This window comes from Struthio camelus, chromosome 30, assembly GCF_040807025.1.
Source record: "Struthio camelus isolate bStrCam1 chromosome 30, bStrCam1.hap1, whole genome shotgun sequence".
In the NCBI taxonomy this organism is placed as follows: domain Eukaryota; kingdom Metazoa; phylum Chordata; class Aves; order Struthioniformes; family Struthionidae; genus Struthio; species Struthio camelus.
In genome coordinates, this window is record NC_090971.1 from 212,282 (window position 1) to 232,129 (window position 19,848).

The window sequence follows — 19,848 nt, forward strand, 5'->3', positions numbered from 1 at the left end:
GTACTGAACGCAGTTAAAAGCTGTATGTCCTAGCATTACTAAATTATTCACAATAATATGTTTATTACTAAGGATATAAACCATTTAAATTTATGTTAGGGAGAAACACAGTCACTGATTTTATCTGTTGGCTTGACAGCCCAGGACACTTACATGGCACTGATCCAGCAAGGTACTTAAGCAAATGCATAATTTTAAGCATTTACATAGTTGCTTTGATTATATTTGGATTGTTTATATACTTAAAGTTAGGTACGGGTTTAAGTATCCACTTAAGCAAAGCCTTTTTATCTCTGTGGACAGCTCCTAAGGTTGGTCTGTACTGCTATATCTACGCGCCTCAGTTCTGACTTCCTTGCAATCTCTACAGAAGCTGTAGAAGTTTATGACAATTTAATCCTTTGTCTCCTCCTTGAGGCTGTCACTGAGGGATGAAATCACTGCCAACTTTTGATGTGACTGAGTTTTTTTGAAGGGCTATGCAACTATTTATCTCTACTTTCTATCAAAAAGGCCTCAAATTTTGTGGGCCCTGGACATCTCTAACCACTGAGAGTTATCTTCTGGAGGTGGTTGTTTTGAGACCCAGCCACCTGAGAGGCATTACTAGCCATGCTACGGAGCTGAATCCCAGCAACGCCACCAGCCACTGAACCAGTTACCCTTTGCGGCCGATGGGTTTCAGCCCTGTAACCACATCAGCAGCTCTTCCCATCTTTCCCAAGACAGCTACTAGGCTGGCTTGACTCTTGGCCACACCAAAACCACCAAAATAAAACTCTGCATTGTAACTTTCAGTCCTAATCATAACATGAACCACCTGGTTGTCGCTGCGCCTACGGCGAGCCGTCACCATCGGGCTAGCTGAAGGCCAGCAACCGCAGCGGGGCTGAGCGCAGCCAAGGAAGGCGCGAGGGCCTGAGGGCCCGCGAGGGCACCTGCCCCGGAGCCTGCCTACACGCAGCTGAGCTCCCCAGGCTCCGGCGGCGGCCCCGGGAGGCGGTCGGGCGCCGGGGGCGCCGGCCAGGCCTGGGGGCCGCCGCAGGCAGCCCCGCCGCGGGCGCCCGCCCGGCAGCACGGAGGCCAGGCGTCGCCGGCGGGGCAGGGCGCGCCACGCGGGCCTCGGGGCAAGGCCTCGGCGCGGGGGAAGCCCGGGCCCCGAGGCGCCCCGCGCGGCGGCGGCGGCGGCGGCGGCGGCGGCTCCCCGGGGGCGGGGGCGCGGGGGCGCAGGGGCAGCGGCGGCCGCCGGCGGGGCGGGGCGGGGCGGGGCGGGGAGGGAGGGGAGGGAGGGGAGGGAGGGGAGGGGGAGCCGAGCCCGCCCCGCCGCCTTTGCGCCTCACGCAAACTTGGCCAGGGGCAGGCTAGGGTGCGCCGGCCTCCCGGTGACGTCATCCCGCCGCGCGCCAATCCGCCCGCCGCCCCGGGGCCCAGGAGGAAATGACGTCACCGTATCCCTCCGCCGGCCAGGTCCCCTTTTTTTGTGTGTGTGTGTATGTGTGTGTATGTGTGTGTGTGTGTGTGTCTGTGGGTGCCTTCTTGTGTGTATCAGCCCGCAGGGCTCTTTTTTTTTCCTTCTGACAGAGCGGGGGGGGGAGAAAAGCGGGGAGTCGCCCCCTTCGCGAAAAAAAAAATATATATAGAAGAGAGAAATTAATAATCCTCCTCAGCATCATCACAATAGAGGTTCCCGCGGGGAGGGGGGGTTGGGGAGCTCATGCCACCTGCCCTCCCCTGCCTCTCGCTTCGCCCTGAAAGCGGCGCCGTGCGGGGGGGCGTGTGTGTGTCACTTTAAGAGCGTGTGCGAGCAGCCTCGGCGGAGGAGGCGGCGGCGGCAGAAAGAGGGAGCGAGCGAGGAAGGTGAGTTGGCGCCAGTCCGTTATGTGGGGGCGGGAGGGCGGCGGGAGGAGGGCAGGGGGCCGCGCGGGTGGCGGTCGGTGACCGTTGGAACCGGTTCGAACCGCCCGGGTCTGGGGGAGGGGGGAGCTGCTGGGGGGGCGGCGGCGGCGGGGCCAGCGCGCCGTACACAAAGCGGCCGCGAGACGCTGGCGGCGGGGAGGAGGGAGCGCGAGCGCCGCGGCGGCGGGAGGGAGGGCTCGGGGCTGCCGAGGCGGAGGAGGGGGAGGAGCCGCCGCGGCTCCCGCTGGGCGGCGGAATGCCGCCGCTCGCCCGCCCGGGCTGGGGGAGGCGGAGTGATCCGCGCACCCCTCCCCGCACCCTCCTGGAGGGGGGGAGGCGGTGAAGCGGCCTTGGTGGCTCCCTCCGCTTCCCCCCCTCCCCTTCGCGCTCCCCCCCCCCCCCCCACCGCGCAAACAAAACACCTCGGCGCCGAGCGGTGCCTTTTCCCGGCTCACACAGGGCCCCCACTCCCCCCCCCGCCGGGGGAGGGGACGGCTGCATCCTCCCTATCTTACCTCCCCCCCCACCTTTCCCGCGGCTGGTGCTGGGTGGGCGGCCATGTTGGGCACAGGGATTATTTTTCTCTCTCTTTCTTAGCAGCCACAATAAACTGAGGACGGGTTTTGCTTTCTTCCTGTGGATAAATGTCCTTTCTGCCTTTCTTAAGGGAAGTTAGCAGTGAGGATAGTCTCTGTCTACTCTGGAGGGTGAGAGAACCCCTTTTTGGCCTGCCTGTTCTCCACCGCTCCATTACCTTCCTGGCTGAGGGGATCTGGGTTTGCCTGCCTAATAACCCTCTCCGCAGGAGCTGACCGCTCAGGAACAGGAACTGCTTGACTTGTTGCTCACCTGTGCCTTCAGTGTCATCTTTCCTGTCCTCAGGACAAGACAGGTGCCACCACATCAGTGTTGGACCCCTCCCCCCCTTCCCACAAGCATGCCTTCTTTAGACTGTTAGTTACTTCTTCACCTTGTCCCCAGTGTCCAGTGGAAAAGGCTCTTCCCAAGCACATCAGCTTCTAAGTATGTAAAGAGGGGGAGGTTTGTTTTTTGTTTTTGTTTGGCGTTAGGCTGCAGGTCCTTGTACTGTACTTGCTTGCTGTACTTGAAATCTTGGATTCCTTGCTGCCCTTGGCCAGCACTTTTTCCCTGGTCAGCAGCATGCCTTGATCTACCTGCTTGCCTGGCCTCTTGCTAGGCTATAGTAACACAGTTTGGTGTGCCGGGTCGGGGAGTCAGTTTAGTGGGCTCCTGCATTTCTCAAAAGATTTGGTCCACTGAAAGACTGTATGGAAACACCCCATAGCTGATTCCTCAGGCTACAGGTATTAAAAATTAGATGTTTGGTATCATCAATGCATTTGCTTCCTTTTACCTGGTCCTTACCATGCTACTGCTCAATGCATTTGCTTCCTTTTACCTGGTCCTTACCATGCTACTGCTCTCCCTAGTATGTGGGAAACCTAGACTGCTGCTATTAGGCCATCCTTTCTTCTTCCCCTTGTCTATGCTGTGACATAAAACGTGTGGAGATGTGGGAGAGGCATGAATTCTGCTGCCCAAAACCCTTGCAGAAAACATGCAACACATGACAACACACACAGCTTTATTTTTATTAACTTGGCAGCAGTTGCAGCTGTCACCAAGACATGCCAAATGGGGCACAAGTGAGTGATTGGAAGTGGGGGGTAGAGGAAGGGGAATCTGTTGCTTCTTTTAGGAAATACTTTGCAAGGATATACAAATTGCATCCTCTCTTTCCTAGATCTCAGTGTATACAGTATAGTAGTTTGAGGTTGTCAGATGTTAAATTTTATCTTTGAATGTAAGGTCTAGCTTACTGTATGCGCATCTTTTTTTCTATTGTAGAATTATTAACATACGTAAAATTGTCCAGTGGATTATTAACATAGGTAAAATTGTCCAGTGGATCTTCCCACCCAAAGAACTTCCTCTGCCTTGCTACTTTAAGCTCTAGCTGCGGGTAGGGTTCTGCAAGTGTTACTTGTGGTTGGTCTTGTGTTTATGGTTATATATGGTTACATTGTTAGTATGCGTGATCCCCACAGCTGCTTAGATACTGTCACAGAAGGTACAACTGTCTTCATGCAAGTAGAGCCTGTGTCCAGATTGAAATTAGTAGAGTGCTGTATAGTGTCTACTCACAAAAGAGCCAGTTGCACAAACATAGCTATAGGCATGCTCTTGGACTCTAGAAGCACAGGCTTGCAGCTTATGGGTAGTCCTAGGGTCACAAAAGGTGCCAAAGTGTTAAGCCAGTCTGCAGAGGCAAATATCGGAAAGCAGTACATTTTTATTGTTCTGCAATTCAAACATGAAGGTAGATAATAATCATGATAATTGGGTGTGTAATAATAATACATTTTAATTAGTAGGCATTGCACACTTCAAAGCCTTTAATAAGACATATAAGACTTAAGATGATAGTATTCATAGAAAGTTTAATAAGCCTTTTAAAATAATTTCAGTAGCCAGCAAAGTCAAGTCAACCACATCAGTCAACAAAAATAAATTTACCGTCGCCTGAAGGATATAACTGTTCAATTCTGGCATTCAACTTGCATAGTTCTTTTTACCTACCCTCTTCTATCAGAGATGTTGCTGATGATGAATAGCCATATAAACAATAATGAAATCATCATCCAATATGTATTTTCATCAGTTAGATTTTTATCAGTTTTAAACTGTACCAGTTAGTCATTACAGCCACGGAAGAGCATTATCCTTTTTTCAAAGAAGGGACTGCAGCATGTCTTGACAGCAGAAGCCTTCATCATAGGATTAATTTGCATTCACATTTAACAAAACCTCATTAGGCTTTTTAGTTCTTAAAAAGTTAAGATACCTGCCTTGCCTTTAAGTGCATATAATCAAAACTAAGTGAAAAAATAAGAAACAAGACAGCAGTTCAGTTGAGCTTGCACATTCATAAAAGTAAGACATAATAGAGAGAAGTTGACGTTCTGAAGGAGAATTTGGACAAGAGAAGATGATTTATGTATTAATTTCTGTCTTAAAGAGTACAATGAAACATCTCCTTAAGCTTGTTTGTGTGTCTTTTTTAAAGAGATCTCAATTTTATTTTTTAAGTTTTCTTTTCTGGACTATCCTTGGGGATTTCCTCCCTGGAGGGAGGGAATGGGGGATGATTTCTAGTAAGTGGGCAAGAAAATTGAAGGGTCAGTTAAGGGTTACTTTTTAATACAGATTTTTCACACTGATTTTTTTTTTCCTTAGCAAATTTTGGGAAAAGGGTTGATATCTTGATAGCGTTATGACCATGCTACAATGAAATCGTCAATAGCTAATCTAGGCTATGGATTGGGAAAACAGGTAGTGCACAACTTATTTCTGCCTTCTTATTGCAGCATAGGGCAGCTACATTTTCTGTGTTTGAAAGGAGTCAGCAGGATGCAGTTTGTGTTGGGTATATTTCCCCCTTCCCCTGTAATCCCCAACCCACAATATTTTCTGTCTAGGAGCTGTTGCAAAGATTCCCTATGCCTCTATATTGCAGGGACTTGTATTTTGTTCTCTGGCTTCTTTGTGCCAACTCTGTTCAAAATTGATATAAAGCATTGGTGATTAAGGTCCATTGACTTTAGTGGAAGCTTTGCATGGGTACTTCTGGGAGTTACCCTGGTCTTAAAATTGAAATTAGTCAGCTATAGACTTTTGGAAATGTAAGTCCCATCTTTAAAGTTAGAGTTCATAAACCATGTTCCTGGCCTACCTTTATTTCTTCAACTTTCATTTAGTTCTTCATGACTAATAGTCAACTGTGAGTGGGTTTCCCATGAAGTCAATTGGGACTTTTGTCTTTTAAAAAAAACTACTATCATGTTAATGTGACGTGCTAGTACTTAGATTGATTCTCACTGTACGTTCTCTTGTTTTTACATTGTAAATTCACATGAAGATGTGTATTCTTTTTTTGAAGCTGTATTTGTGAATAAAGCTTTGATTTAAATTAGGATTTGTGACGGATTGGTGGTATCTGTTGATTAGAATGACTTAATTTGCAGCCTGGTTAGTGTGTGATAGAGTACAAATGTTTTTGCATCTTGGGTTCATACCTATCTATAAAAAGGCAATATAACTACCTGAAGTCTAGACTAGGGAGCTAGAGGTAGTTGTTAAGAGGTAGCTCTGATAAAACTTTTTGTATTTGATCTGAGCAAGACCCTTAGATTATTCCTTCTGTTTTTTCTATTAGTGAAGTGGCTATATTCATACCTCTGCAGGTAACATTGGTGTGGTAGGAAGAAGGTTGTGAAATTCTGGGATAATAGTCTCTATCCCTCCTGTTTATTCTGTCTTTAAACAAAATTCATCTTTTTGTTTGTCAAGTCACCTGCATAATGGAGTACATACTTATTTATGACCTGCTATTACATCCTTAAGACTGATTGTGTTGCAGATGATTTCACCCAGTAGGCAGAAATTGGGCCACCAGCAGTGCCCTGACAAGTACTGATTTATTTATATTTTTTTAATTAAAAGCCTTAGAAAGTGAAGCTTAAACAGCAAGAATAGCACATCCCATCATGTGAATTCTGAAGAACACCGTGAACGACTCATTAATCTGAAGTCCTTTTTAAAAAGAAGTGTGTGTAGATATAAGCACACACAGCAAATGTATGTCATAACTTGTTTGCTTTGTGTCAAATAATATCAAGCTGTGAATGAAATCGTAAATATATAACCACACATCTTTCAGAGATCACTTCAGTGAGGCACAGCTGCCTTATTCTGCAGCTGTCATGTAAAACCTGCTATCCACAGGTGCTTTAGATAATAGAAAACATTTGGGACCTGATTCTCTCCAGTTATATCGCTGTAAGTCAGTGAATTTACTGAGTTAAAATTTGTATTGTGAAAACTGAGTCCTTTGCTTGCCACCTCATTTAGATGGAGAACTTGGAATAAATATGTATTTTGTTTATTGAGATGTTTTTGAAGATTGAAAGTACCAGTGATGTTTTAACCAGAGTAAAATGTTTTATCCTTTCTAGCTGCTTTATTATTGAATTTCTCCCACTAATGGTAATCACTTTGATCAGAACATGATCAAAACGTGTAATCAAATGGCCAACCTTTTAATACAGTTTAATGACTGTTAACTTTTTTTCCCTCTATGTGTAACAATGAGCATGAACCACATCAGCTGACAAAAAATAAAGGCTCTCTATCTTGCAGTTGTGCCAGTTATCTGTTTATAGTTAAAATATATTGGCTCACTCCTTGAAGGTCTTTTCCCATTTTCTAGCTAGAGGAGGAAGAAAACACCTTTCAAATTGAAAGGCTTTATTTCTTGCAGTATGTCTAGAATGCTTTGTAATTTTTTTCTGAATTTTTTGGCATCCATATTTTCAACCAAGCATCTGCCAACTATGTGCTGAAAAGCTAAATGTAGAGTATTTACCATTGGGATTAATCATTTTATTGAGCAAAGGCTTCTTACATACAAAAATATTCAAGATCAAAGCTTTGAAAAACAAAGCTGTTACATTATAGAAGAGAGAAGACATTTTCTTAGTTCAGTTGATATGAACAGATGAAATGCTATGTGCATAATGTAAGTTAGTGTCAAAAGAAGCTTGTAACTACAGTCTCTTTAGCATTTTGTCTTTGTCTCTTGAATAATTATGAGGTGTTGAATAATATATTTTTGCAATGTGTGCAAAGACTTCCTCTGTCGTTTTAACCTTCCTACATAGCCATATGTGCATGCTTTAATTAATAGATCAGGTTGGTTATCCCAACTATTTATAGACTATCCATCACTATAGTATTAAGGCACTGTTACTTGTTTGGCATGAAGTAATATGATTCCAGACAAACAGTTACTGTTGTAAGTGTCACCATTCTTTTGCCAGCTAAGAGAAGCTTTGTCCTAGAAGCTTTACATAGATTTTTTTTTTTTTCTGGATGTTTCTGTGAGGGAGGACTATTGAAAAGCAGGAATATGTAGTTACCAGTGAGTTCTGATGATCATCCTCTCAAGATCAGAGTTCTTGATTGTTTTTGGTAAGGTCATGTAATTATAAAAAAGTTTGTGCTAACAGGCAGAGAAAATAATATATAAGGCTCTTTGATTCTTACTTTTCCCTGCTAAACAGATCTCTAGCATGAACCTATATTTCAGAGCCTTATTTCTTGGAATCTATTGTCATATCATCTGTCATCTGGATTTGTTTGTTTAATTTTAACAGGAAGATGTTTGAGTTTGTGTTAATTAAGTGAACGAGGGCTGGGCATCTTGAGTCTTATTTCTGACTAAGCCACCCACTTCTAGTAGAATCTTGGGCAAGTTGCTTAATTTTGTTGAACTCAATTTCCCACCTTTAAGATGAGGTTAATAACATTTTTAACATACTGCAGGTTTTATGTAAATAAATAAGCTAGTAATGTATTTGAAGCATTCAGGATTCAGGTAGTATAGAATGGGTACTGTGAAAAATATAAGTGTATTTTTATTTTATTTTTAAGAAACAGAATTAGTAACATACCTCAAGAAAATAATTTACTTCATAAATGTGCTCCTTCTCCATATAAGTAATAATGGAGGTTTCTCATTCATAGCTTCTTGCTTAGCTTTATGAAAACACAGGTCTAATCCATTTTAATGGAGTATTGAGGCCTAATGTAATACACTTGATTAATTGTATATTAGAATTACAATATAATTTGGTTTGACAAGTAAGAGACTTAACTTTTTTTTTTTTTTAATCAGTCAGCTATTTTTCCCCCCTTACTGGTGACAAGGAATTTTCTTTACTAAACAGAGCAGTTTTAGGCAGATGTTTGTATGAAAAGTTCACCTTTAAACAATTATTGTTTTATACAGTATTCATGAACAGGAGTTTGGATGTGTTCAGTTGGGATAATTTGGCCTAATTGTTATATTTATTAGTAATGTTTTGTAGATTCAGCAAGATGAAGAGAGTTAACTGTTAGGAGTATTTAACTGTTTTCACTAGTGTAAACCTCAGTGGCAACAACTTAAGTATACCCTGCTGTGTTGTAGTAATGCTGTGTTGTAGTAATGCTGTGTTGTAGTAATGCTGTGTTGTAGTAATGCTGTGTTGTAGTAATGCTGTGTTGTAGTAATGCTGTGTTGTAGTAATGCTGTGTTGTAGTAATGCTGTGTTGTAGTAATGCTGTGTTGTAGTAATGCTGTGTTGTAGTAATGCTGTGTTGTAGTAATGCTGTGTTGTAGTAGTACACAATACTGTAGAAAAATGGAGTCAGAAGACTCTCCCCAAGAAGTCATTTAATCCTCCCCAATATTATGTGTACCATTTTTTACAGTTCTGACTGTTTTCAGAGGCATCCAGAGGCAGAAATTTCATCAGTTGCCCTGGCAATCTGTTGCAGTTCTTTATTCCTAGAAGCTTTTTGGATGTCTAACTTGGAATCGTCTACTCTTAATTTGAGCCCTTTATTTCTTGTTTCCATCACAGATGTGGAGAACAGATCATTTCCTTCCACTTTACAGCAGTCTTTTATGAATCTGAAGATAATTATTACACTTCAGTAATCTCTTTCTGTAGATTAAACAACTCCAGGTCATTCCATCTTTTCTTGAAGATCACATTTTCTAGACCTGATTATTTTTGTAGCTCTCTTCTGGACTCTCTGCTTGGTCTGTGTCTGCCTTAGTGTTATGCTTGAGGCAGTGTTATGGCATAGAAAGCATATTCTCCTCATTTAAAATGAGGAACCATTAAATGTCCCTTTGTTTGCTGATAACTCAGTGGATGCCACAGGCCAACATGACGAGCTGGAGCTGTTACTGGCCTGCGCATCACTTAAAGGTTTTTTCTCAACTCATAATGAAAGCTGCAAAAGGGTGATAAGAGCAAAGTGAAGACAGCCATAGAGATGTGCCTGCACCCCTCGATAGAATAGAAGAGCAGAGAGCTAGGGAGACAGCTGGAAGAAGGATGGTCATCTAAAAACCCTGCAAAAGAGTGCTTTTTGGAGTTAAAAGTTGACTGAAGAGGACTTGGAGCCGAGTAAAGAAATCATCTTTGTTGCACCCGTGTTCAGAGAAACAAGATTCTATATACTTTCCTTGTAAATTAATAGGACTGCACCAGAGGTGTTTCTCTACCAAGAGTTTCTCCTGCTAGCTGAAGGAGCCCCCAAGTACCCTCAATTTGAGCAAACTGTTCAGGTCCAAAAAAAAGAAAGAAGTAAAAGAGCTGTTTTTGATAATAGCAGTTATTTGGTAGTTGGGTTGGGCCTCACCTCCCTCACCCCCAAGGCCTGCAGAAAGGAAGGGTAAATCCAGGTCCATAGAGATCACAAGTGAAATTGTACATAAATGTTTTCAAGGCAGAATCTTAAATTAGACAGTAAATATAGCTATCCCTACGCCTCAATTTTTTGTATTTATATTATTTGTTTCAGATTGGTAGTATGCGAATAGATGCAAACCAGTTTAGTAAAAAGAACTGCTGCTTTGTATTTTAATAGTTCATAGAAGTAATTGCAGTACTAGTCATTCAGAGCTGCATGCAGAATGAGATGAATGACCTTTTACTATTTTATTGATATGAATGTGGAAGGAATTGGGGAACAGAAGGTCAGCTATTGAACATAAGTGGCATGATGGGCTTCCTTTAAATAACATTCTTTATATTATTCTTAAAACAAATATTTGTTTCAAAATTATAATGGAAAGTGAGAATTATGTGTGTTAGTATAATCAAGCATAAACCTGAAATGAGTATTGATAAAATATCATAATGCTACTACAGCATAACAATGTAAGTTCTGCAAATCCTTTTTAGCCAAACAAAGCACAGAAAAATGGCAGTGTAAGAGTGTTCCTTTCTGAAGGGAGCACAAAGAACTGTATATGGTTGCTTTAAAAGTTACTAGCAATTTTGGATTTTGCAAATGGTAACAAATGCTTAGGATTCTTATTGTTTTTAAACTTTCTTGGCTAAGGCAGTAACCTTAGATCACTATTTGTCAGGGGTTTTTTTGTTTTTTTTTTTGCTTATGTTGGATTGCAAGAAATTCATGATGAGCATGGCTTTGTGTTTTACAGGTATTGTGGCACAACAGACAAATGGAAATTGAAGACTGCATTTGCACAAAGTGGTAGCACGCAGTCTTAGCAGCTACTCTTATAAATCCAGCTTTAGACTAGTTTACAAACTGATGTTTATAGCAGGCTCTGCTTTTGTTTACCCAGAATTATAATTGTGTTAGCATAAGAAGGGTGGACACAGCTTAATGATATAATACTTCTAATTTAATTGCTCTGTGATTATTTAATCCAGTTTATATTTTAAAACTATTTGTCTTTAAATTTTTCAGGAGTTTAATGTTGTTCTGTGTTTAAGCCTTCTGGTCAGCACTGTTTTATGTGGCTATTGAAAACACAGATTGTCTGAAAATGAGTTGGATTATTTTATTGCTTGTCCTTTATTATGAGCTGTTTATTTTGGCCAGTTTGTCTCAGAACATTTCTTATCAGATTTTATGGCTGTCAAATGGTAGTAGAGATGACAAAATGCAATCCTATAACAGTCTTTTCTGCCACCAAAATGTGATCAAGAAGAGCAAAATCCCTCCTAGACGTGTTAATTCCCATTCACTTAGAATACAGAACTTGTTCAGTTCTCAGTCCTTTCTAGTGATTCTATAGTAGTTGGAAAGAATGATTCTCTTTTTGCTATAACCCGTATGGGAAATGAGGAAATTCAGGTTTTGTGGTGTCTTATTATAATCCCTAGTTTCTTTAAAAAAGCAGTTGAGCTTTTGGAACTACTGGTGTTGGTTAAAGACTCCTAAGTGTATTATTAAGCAGAATTAAAATTTTGCATAAGCTTCATTTAGAATTGAAGTTCAGAAACAGTCAAATCCTGTTTAAATGAAACAGTACAAAACTAGTTCTGTAAGAAAGCTTCTTTCAGTTTACTTGGCTTGATGGCTTAAAAGTTGTCCAAGTGCAATCGGAAATGCGTGTATATTGATTAGATATCAGTAATATTGATGAAAGCAGCTTTTTGGAGACCTCTGATAATTCTCTTATGTTCTGAGAAGACGTGTCCTGTAGGACACTTGACACTAGTGAAAATTGTTTGTTGAGACAGGGCTGTAGAAACATTCAGGAGGTGAAATATATGCAAGTTTGGTTGGAGGAGGAGTCTGAGCTTAGCCAAGAACTGCCCACACGTTTGCGTGCACATTTTTTACTCATCTAAGCTTGAATTTTCAATCTCTGTCATATGCATGTTGGCAGTAATTGGCCTAGAATATTCCAAACCAAAGCTGGAGCAAAAGCATGATTCTCCCTTCTTTCAGCCTGATTTTATTTATTTATTTATTTGTTTATTTAAAGGTAATGGGTTTGGGGGCAGTGACTTCTGATTTCAGGCTGTCAGGTTTGGCTTTACGAGAGGCACAAAGACTGACATTTTAAGGTGAAAACAAGGGTTTGCAGGAGGGAACTTAGATCCCTTTCTGAAAAGGAAACGCAACTGATCAAAGTAGAATGTGGATTCAGCTCTATAACCTGAGGAATAGACAGGAACTGGAAAATACACAGCTCAAATTTGTTCTTTGGAATATTGGGAAATACAAACATTGTAAGTAGTACTAGCATTAGAATTATTTATATAACGAGAGTTTTGCTGCCTGACAAAGCACAGTTTTTTCCAATAAAAGTTTTCCTTTTCCCTTTACAGGATGGCGGATACAGACCTTTTTATGGAATGTGAGGAGGAGGAGCTGGAACCATGGCAGAAAATCAGTGATGTGATTGAAGATTCTGTTGTTGAGGATTATAATTCGGTTGATAAAACTGCTACAGGTAATTAACTATTTTAGTTTAGAATTATTCAAGTTATGGGTGTTATATTTAAGGGAAACTGCAGTGATGGCTTATATCCTAACCAGTAAGTAATTTTATTTGAAACAAACAAACAAACAAAAAACCCTGTTAATGACTAATTTAACAAATTTTGATCTCTGTATTTGTGAACAGAGCTTTTGTGTGTGCTGAGTAGAGCTGACATGGTGATACCGCAGTGGGCTAGCTGTCCTGCTAACAAGTAGCCTGAGAGGTGGGAAAAGGAGTTCTTTCTCTGTACATGAGAAGTAAGATTTTCATAGGTGTTAGAAAGGGCGTCCTATTAAGAAATGAGGAGGAATCTTTGGTTAACAGGTACTTATGTTATACAGCCAAAGTAGTAGTTCCTTAAAAATACAGAATTTATAATACACATAAAAGAAAAAGTGTAGTGCTTTTTGTTTTACAAGTGCTTTAATATGTATTGATGTTCAGTGGTGATGAACAGTTTGATTCTTCCAGCAGTTTTGAAATGAAGGAGGAAGTCAGGTATTTAATGATGAATTGTATTTCCCCTAACTCTAGTTTACGTAGTCAAGCTAGTGAGATTACAACTAGTTTATTGTTACACCAAATCATATGTTAAAGAAGTAATGAGTTTTAGTTGATATTTTTGACCATTTTCTGCAAGTGGAAAGAATTTTGATGTTCAGAGTTAGTATTTAATGTGTAGATCTGCATATCTTATTCACAAGCTTTTTTATGAGAAATTTGGATTCATAAAAGGAAATAATTTATAAATTGGAGGTTTTTTGGTTTTCAGATAATATTTAATCATTCAGTGTGTAATGGAACCCCTAACTAATAAGGACATAAAAATGGTATTTTCTGACTGTTAGTTTCAGTTGGTATCAACCCAATGAGTCAGGCCATTGGGCATATACCTGTGTTATACAAATCAAAACTTCAGAATGACCATTTAAAATTCAGGAGTAAATGAAGGATCACTATAATCAGAAGGAATTTTATTCACTATCCCTTTGATTCTTCCCAAGTACTTGAGTCTGGTGTTTGGAAAAAACAGTTCTTATCCTAGTTACGTGTGTGGGTGAAGTAGACTGGCATGTTTAATAAATTAGGCTTTTGTTTAGCCATTTGAATTGCTTTTTCTTTGGTCAAGGTCAAGTAAAGCATCAGCTTAATATCTGGAACAGAGAAGGGGCTGTATCTTGTTGTAGGCCCAGGGATAACACTAGTGACTCAGTTTCTCTCTTGCATTTCTGTCAGCAGCGATCCTAACTGTCGATCCTTGCATGAAGTGCTCCGGAAGCATTCTTGGTAGTCAGTGTTTTTAGCTTTTTTAGCAGTAGCTGTTCTGCATGTCTTGTGGTAAACAAACGGTATTTGTGGAAGTATTCAACATCTGGGGCTTTAAAAAGCTAGTTGATAATTGGATACGAGCAGAATTTGACTGTTTCTGTTTAGGGAAGGATATGCCTTTGCTGTTGCCATGTGCTTCCTCTTGCTCTTCCTACCAGAAAAAGATTTTAAGGAGGAGTTTGCTTTGATAAATTAGTAGACATGCCAAGGTAGAAGGATATTAGTAAGGAGAAAGAGATTGACTCGTAGATGAGTTTGAATAGGCAGAAAACTGACAATGGTCTTTGAGTTAGTTGAATAGCTTGTCTTGCTTGGGCTGTTTGTATAAAATACAGGCTTAAGGAAGCTGGATGTGGCTATGGGCTATTGTCTGAAGCTAAAAATTTTACTTAGTGTGATCGTATGGCCTATAGCCAAGCAGCAGGCTGTTATGGTGTCTCTACAAACGAATTGTGCGCTCTCTCCATCTTTCTCTAAATATGATTATGCAATTCCTTTCTGGCAGTTTCAGTGAGTCTGCAGCCCATTTCTGTCCCTCTGCCAGTTGTTGCCCATGCATCCATAGGAGGTAATCTCCGTACAGCCATGTCAGTCAGTAGTAGTAGGGTTCAAAACAGTGACAGTGCTAAGTCACTAGTGAGCAATGCTATTTGTGAGCAACAGTAGTAAGCAGAAAAACCTTCAGTATTTAGAATGCTTTGGGGTGCAGAAGGGAAACGTGAGGCTCACTTGTAGTCACCCTATCCTGTGCTGCGAGCATGTGATTTTTTTCACAAGCTGAACAGGAAGGTGTGAGGTCAGTATTTGGACGGGAGTCCTGCAAAAACTTGTAGGGATTATGGGGAGCAGCAGTTGGTTTCTTTCTGTTCAAGATTAAATCCAGTGTCCTTACGTATTACTGGAAACTAACGCTGGCAGTATCACCCTTTAGGCAAGATGTAAAATCAAGGTCCTGGCCACTCGTGGTCACTGTGGTGCACTGTGATGTGTTTTGCAAGAGTGAATGTGTTAAACTGGTGTGTTGGCCAAATGCCAAGGTGAATAATTTGGTTTCTTGAGTTTTTGGGGTTTTTTTGTCATTAGAGTTGTCTTGTTTCATTTCAGAGTTAGCATAAGCAATCTCTCTGTAGCTTACTAGTTTAATACAGTGAAATATAAAATGTTTTAAGATCCTTTGGGATTAAGAAGCTGTACAGGTCTGTACAGGTACGTTTGTCAAACTCACTAAAAAGTTGCCACGTACCGTTTTTATACAATTTGATCAGAAACACAAGTAACGAGAAATGTATCATCATTTCAAATAATGTAAAAAGAACCTTTGTGGGAAATGTCTTAAAAATATCTTTAACTCCAAGTGTTGTGCAGATAACACTACGTAAAACACTTGTGAGGAATATTTCATAGCTTTTCTAATAAAAGTAAATGGAGAGATGTTCTAAATCACTTAGAAGAAATGAATAAAGGCTTTATGATACCAGTGTGCTAATTAGATTAACAGTTAAAAAAGCAACATGAGCATGGCTATTAAAAAATCTAATAGCAATTAATTTTTTTTAATCAGGAAAATATTTTGATACTCTTCTGGCAGGTTCAAATATGTCTCTTTAGAAGCTTCTATCCAAATGCTTCCCAAATCCCCTCAGAACCAGTGAGATTCATACAGGAATCTAATTTCAGTAGGCGTTTGTCATGTCTTAAATTTGAAAGAATTGCACTGAATCACAACAGTCTAACAAATTTTCTTATTTGTTCCTTTCTGTTTGTTTATTTTTAGTTGTCTTAAAAATAAGAGTCATGGTAAACTCTTAACTTGGGAACCAGAGTTGCAGCATCTGATTTGAAAAAGGAAGTTAGGAAGGTTAGAAAAAAAGGACAAAACCTAATGTTTTTGTCTTCCTTTCTCAGTCCCTTGCTGCATAGTCTGATTATGCCCAGCGTTCTCTTTGGACTTCAAGAAAATTAGAGGTTTAGAAGGATTGCTGGTATACTGCTGCTACAAACTAGCTAGAAATTCCTTTTGTGTGTGTGTTACAGTTCAGAGAAGTATGTAGAATTGTTTTCCTAGTGGCTCAGTTCCTTGCCATGCTTAGTAGCGTCCCTGCCCTGAAAAGCTGGTACTATGTTTCTAGGCGTTTGTCACTGTAGCCTGTACTAGAGGAATCGAATAATAGGCATAGCTACTACAATTCTCTTTTTTCCTAATTCTGATTTGCAAACAGAATTAGTGGTAGTTGTTGGGGAAATACTACCTTCAGATTTCTGCTCTGTAGATTTAAAAACATCAGTCAAGTAGGGATTGTTGTTTGGTGTGAATCAATCTATCACTTTCGACAGTCCTTTTTCTTCTGTGTGTACCTTGTAGAATGTTATTTAGTCATAAGTTACCGATGTGGAAGTGAATTGAGCAGTGAGTGCAGTTTTGCTGATCTTTCTTGCTTATGCAGGATTTGCCCTGTTGGGTAGGCCATTGACATCTTCTAGGACTGTAGGAACTGTGTTTAATTTACCCTCTTCTCAGATCATGACGTAATATTGCACGGTGGGATCTCTGTCTGCCCCACAGTGCAGTTCTGTATATTGGAGCATCTTAGGGTTTGTAGAATTTCTTAGGCAATGTTTGGTCAGAAAACCATACTTAGATTACTGAAAAAATCTGAAAATCTCGGGTGTGCATTGATATTCATTGCAGTGAAATGACCTTTACAGCCTCAAGACAAAATTACTCTCCAAATGCACAGAGTTTATGACTTCATAGCTTGGTCAGTTCTGTTACTATTGTTGAAACAAAGCATTCAATATCAGTTACGGTTGTATGTTACTGCATAAGCTTGATGATGTGGGTTATTTTTGTTTTTTTTCTGTCTACTGGAGTGGAGATGAAATCTTTTATAGGTATTAGGAACACGCTCTTGATAATGTTAGGTATTCCTGGTTGTTTCCACATGGCCTTTCTCTTTAATTTAGTGATAGACGTTAAGTGCTTTGGGATGTATCTTTAAGTGAGAGGGAAAAAAAAAACCATGAAACGTGTTTTTGCTATTACCTCTGGAGCATTTTAATTTTTATGGTGGAGTAAATTCTCCTTGTGATTACACTGATGCAGTAGAGGATAGCTTGGCCCATTAACTTCAGGACCAATACAAACAAAACTCTTCAGCCTACAACATATGCTTTTCTTTTTGGAGTAGTTGTATTTGTTAAGCCATTGCCATCTCATGCAGCATGACTTTGACTTGCAGGGGAATCATTTTTGGCATGTTGCCGGTGAGGATTTTGAGTGGCAAAGTGCCACAGGGACATCTGTCACCTCTTCAGTCCCTGCAGTCTTTGCTGGCCTAGTAACTGAGGGTCAGATCCCAGTTTTTAAGTTGTGACTATGTAGAATGCTCATGAAATGAGCCATGTCTGGAGTCATCCCAACTTTCAGCAATCTGTTTTTTTTATGCTCATGGCTGTCGTCTTGCATTTTGTTTTAGGTTAATTAAAAAGAATTCCGAGTTAGTGCTGAAAAAAACCATATCCGGCTCTCAGTGTAAGGTTTTGTTGTGTTTTTGTTTTGTTTTGTTTTCCCTCTAGGATATAATTTGCCATGTGCAAGCCTGCAGGCCTAAAATTTATCCTTTCCTTGAACAACAGCATCCATGTTGGTAAATATCTAACCTTAAAGCTAATTGACCATACACTAACAAACCATGTGCCAGAATTTCTTGTGCGGGGTATTATACTACTTAATGCTGAAATACACAAAACAACAGTTCTCCTTTGAACAAACAGTGCAGAACAGCATAGTGTACTGGATTTAAATGAACTTGTATCCAAAAATCAAGAAATAGCATTTCAAAGCTAAAGATGGAAATATCTTCTAATTTATCTTTTTCTGTCTTTCTCCTGGAACTGAATTGGTCCCTACAGTTTACTTTTAAATTGTCTCAAATTACTGGGACATAAAAGGAAAAATTACTGAAAGCTAAATATATTCAGAGTGACATTTGGCCTAATTTTTTCTTTTTTTAATTTCCTTTGATGGCTTTTAGCTATACCTGTGCCCTGCTCAAAGTGGTCCTTTCTTATGGGTTATGTATACCTACCTAGCTAGCTGGTTATACTATTTATGTCATTTCAGTTTCAACAGCATCCTCTTACCCCAAAAAGCCTGTTCTTGTTGACAAGAAAATGAGATAGGTACCACACTGCACATCAGCCTGACAGCTTGACTCCTTTTTAATAATTCCACCATCAGATAAAAATATAACTTACATTCCTGCAATTCTTTTTGCCACAAGAATCACAAAGCCCCTTTTGTGTTGCAAATATATAAATTATATAAGGAAATGCTGTGCTTCTATTTCATATGCAGCAAATGCCTAACAGTATATAGTTAAGTCAGTTTAGGATGGGAACTGAGAAGACTTTGTCCAGTTAAAATTACTGCCTGTATCAATGTGACAGGATGCTTGCAAAGTATGCCTACTCTGCTTACTGCCCTGTGACCCCTCTTTTCTGTAAACTTCAGGTAACATTTAGTATTATTTTTCTTCTTACGCTTGTTGGGAGAATTATGTTTGTTTGCCTTGAGTTCAGCTAGCTTTTCATGTAGGCAGTAGTGGTACAGCAGAAGCTTCTCTTAGTGTTTTTCCCTGTGCTTACGGTATCTTAAAGGATATGTCCCAGAGCAGTGTTGTACCTGTCATACTTTCTCAAAATTGATTCAGAGTGTGTAGAAGCCATCTGAAGCTGTTTCTCCAAAGACTGATGAAAGGCTCCTCAGATACCTAGAAGTGTCTGTCACCAGGCCCCAGTAATGCGTTTACTTCTCTGAGAATGTCCTGGTGAGCTGACGCCACTTGATACCCAAATCACCTGCTGTTAAAGCATTAATGTTGTGTCCCTACATTGCTCCTTTTTGTCTTATCAGCTATCAGTATTGGCTGCTGATGAGGGCCGTTTTTCTGAGACCGAAGTTATCAAACAAATGAGTAATCCCTGGCTTACTATCTACCCTGGGTAAGCCTGAGAAGGCCTCTGTTGATGCTCAGTTATTGCTAGATGCTAAATCCAAAGGTATGGTAACCTTAAATCGTGGCATGCCGACTTCAGTCCTAACCGTTTATCACTGATTCTGGTGTTTGTCTCAGTGATGGGAGCCTTGGCACTGATGGCCTCTGTAGTAATAGCCTGGTAAGTTCTGCTTTGAGATCTCTGTCTCGGCACCTCTGTTGTTTGCACTGCAAAGTAACTTATTGATGGGCCTAGCACTAGTGTTCTTCTCTTGGAAGGTTCAGCAGTGGTGAAGTTCAGATCATCCACGTGGGGGTTTCTGGAGTGTCAGGTTAAAGAAGTTTTGCCAGTTGCAACCTTTCCTGTGAACAGACAGGCCACATCTGATGAGAGTGGCATCTCCGTTAGAGGAGAGAATCTTTGCTATGCTTAGTTGAGAGAGAGGATAAGGAAACTCCTCTTCTACATGTCTACGTTCTCCCTTCCTGGTAGCATACTGGAAGTCAAAGAGGAGTTCGAGAAGTGTAGGAAGAGGCCTAGGATTCACAAGGATCACTTTGTCCAGGACTAAATGTTCAGGCATACTTCAGGAAGCTTGCTTCATCAACGGGCATTTAGGTCTAAATCGCCCTCCTCAAAGAAGCAAATTAAGCAGTTTCCAGCAAGCTACTTGGAAAAGTCATACACTTGAGAGGCAGGAGGAGAAGAGAGAAGAACATAATTTGTTCTTTCCCAGCAGC

At 40.7% G+C, this 19,848-nt stretch overlaps 1 protein-coding gene across 4 annotated transcripts in view; it reads left to right on the plus strand.

Moving 5' to 3' along the window:
• The first annotated feature begins 1,450 nt into the window (after positions 1 to 1,450).
• The window catches only part of POGZ (pogo transposable element derived with ZNF domain), a 38,946-nt gene continuing 20,548 nt past the window's right edge, over positions 1,451 to 19,848 (plus strand). For 3 of the 4 annotated variants that reach the window (XM_068921919.1, XM_068921920.1, XM_068921921.1), the window contains exons 1-2: positions 1,451 to 1,857; positions 12,627 to 12,751. In XM_068921919.1, coding sequence (XP_068778020.1) covers positions 12,628 to 12,751 — 124 coding nt within the window. In that variant the 5' untranslated portion in view covers positions 1,451 to 1,857; position 12,627. Of the gene's footprint in view, positions 1,858 to 11,905; positions 12,528 to 12,626; positions 12,752 to 19,848 lie in introns of those variants that run through there. The other variant, XM_009667544.2, reaches the window with a different exon arrangement.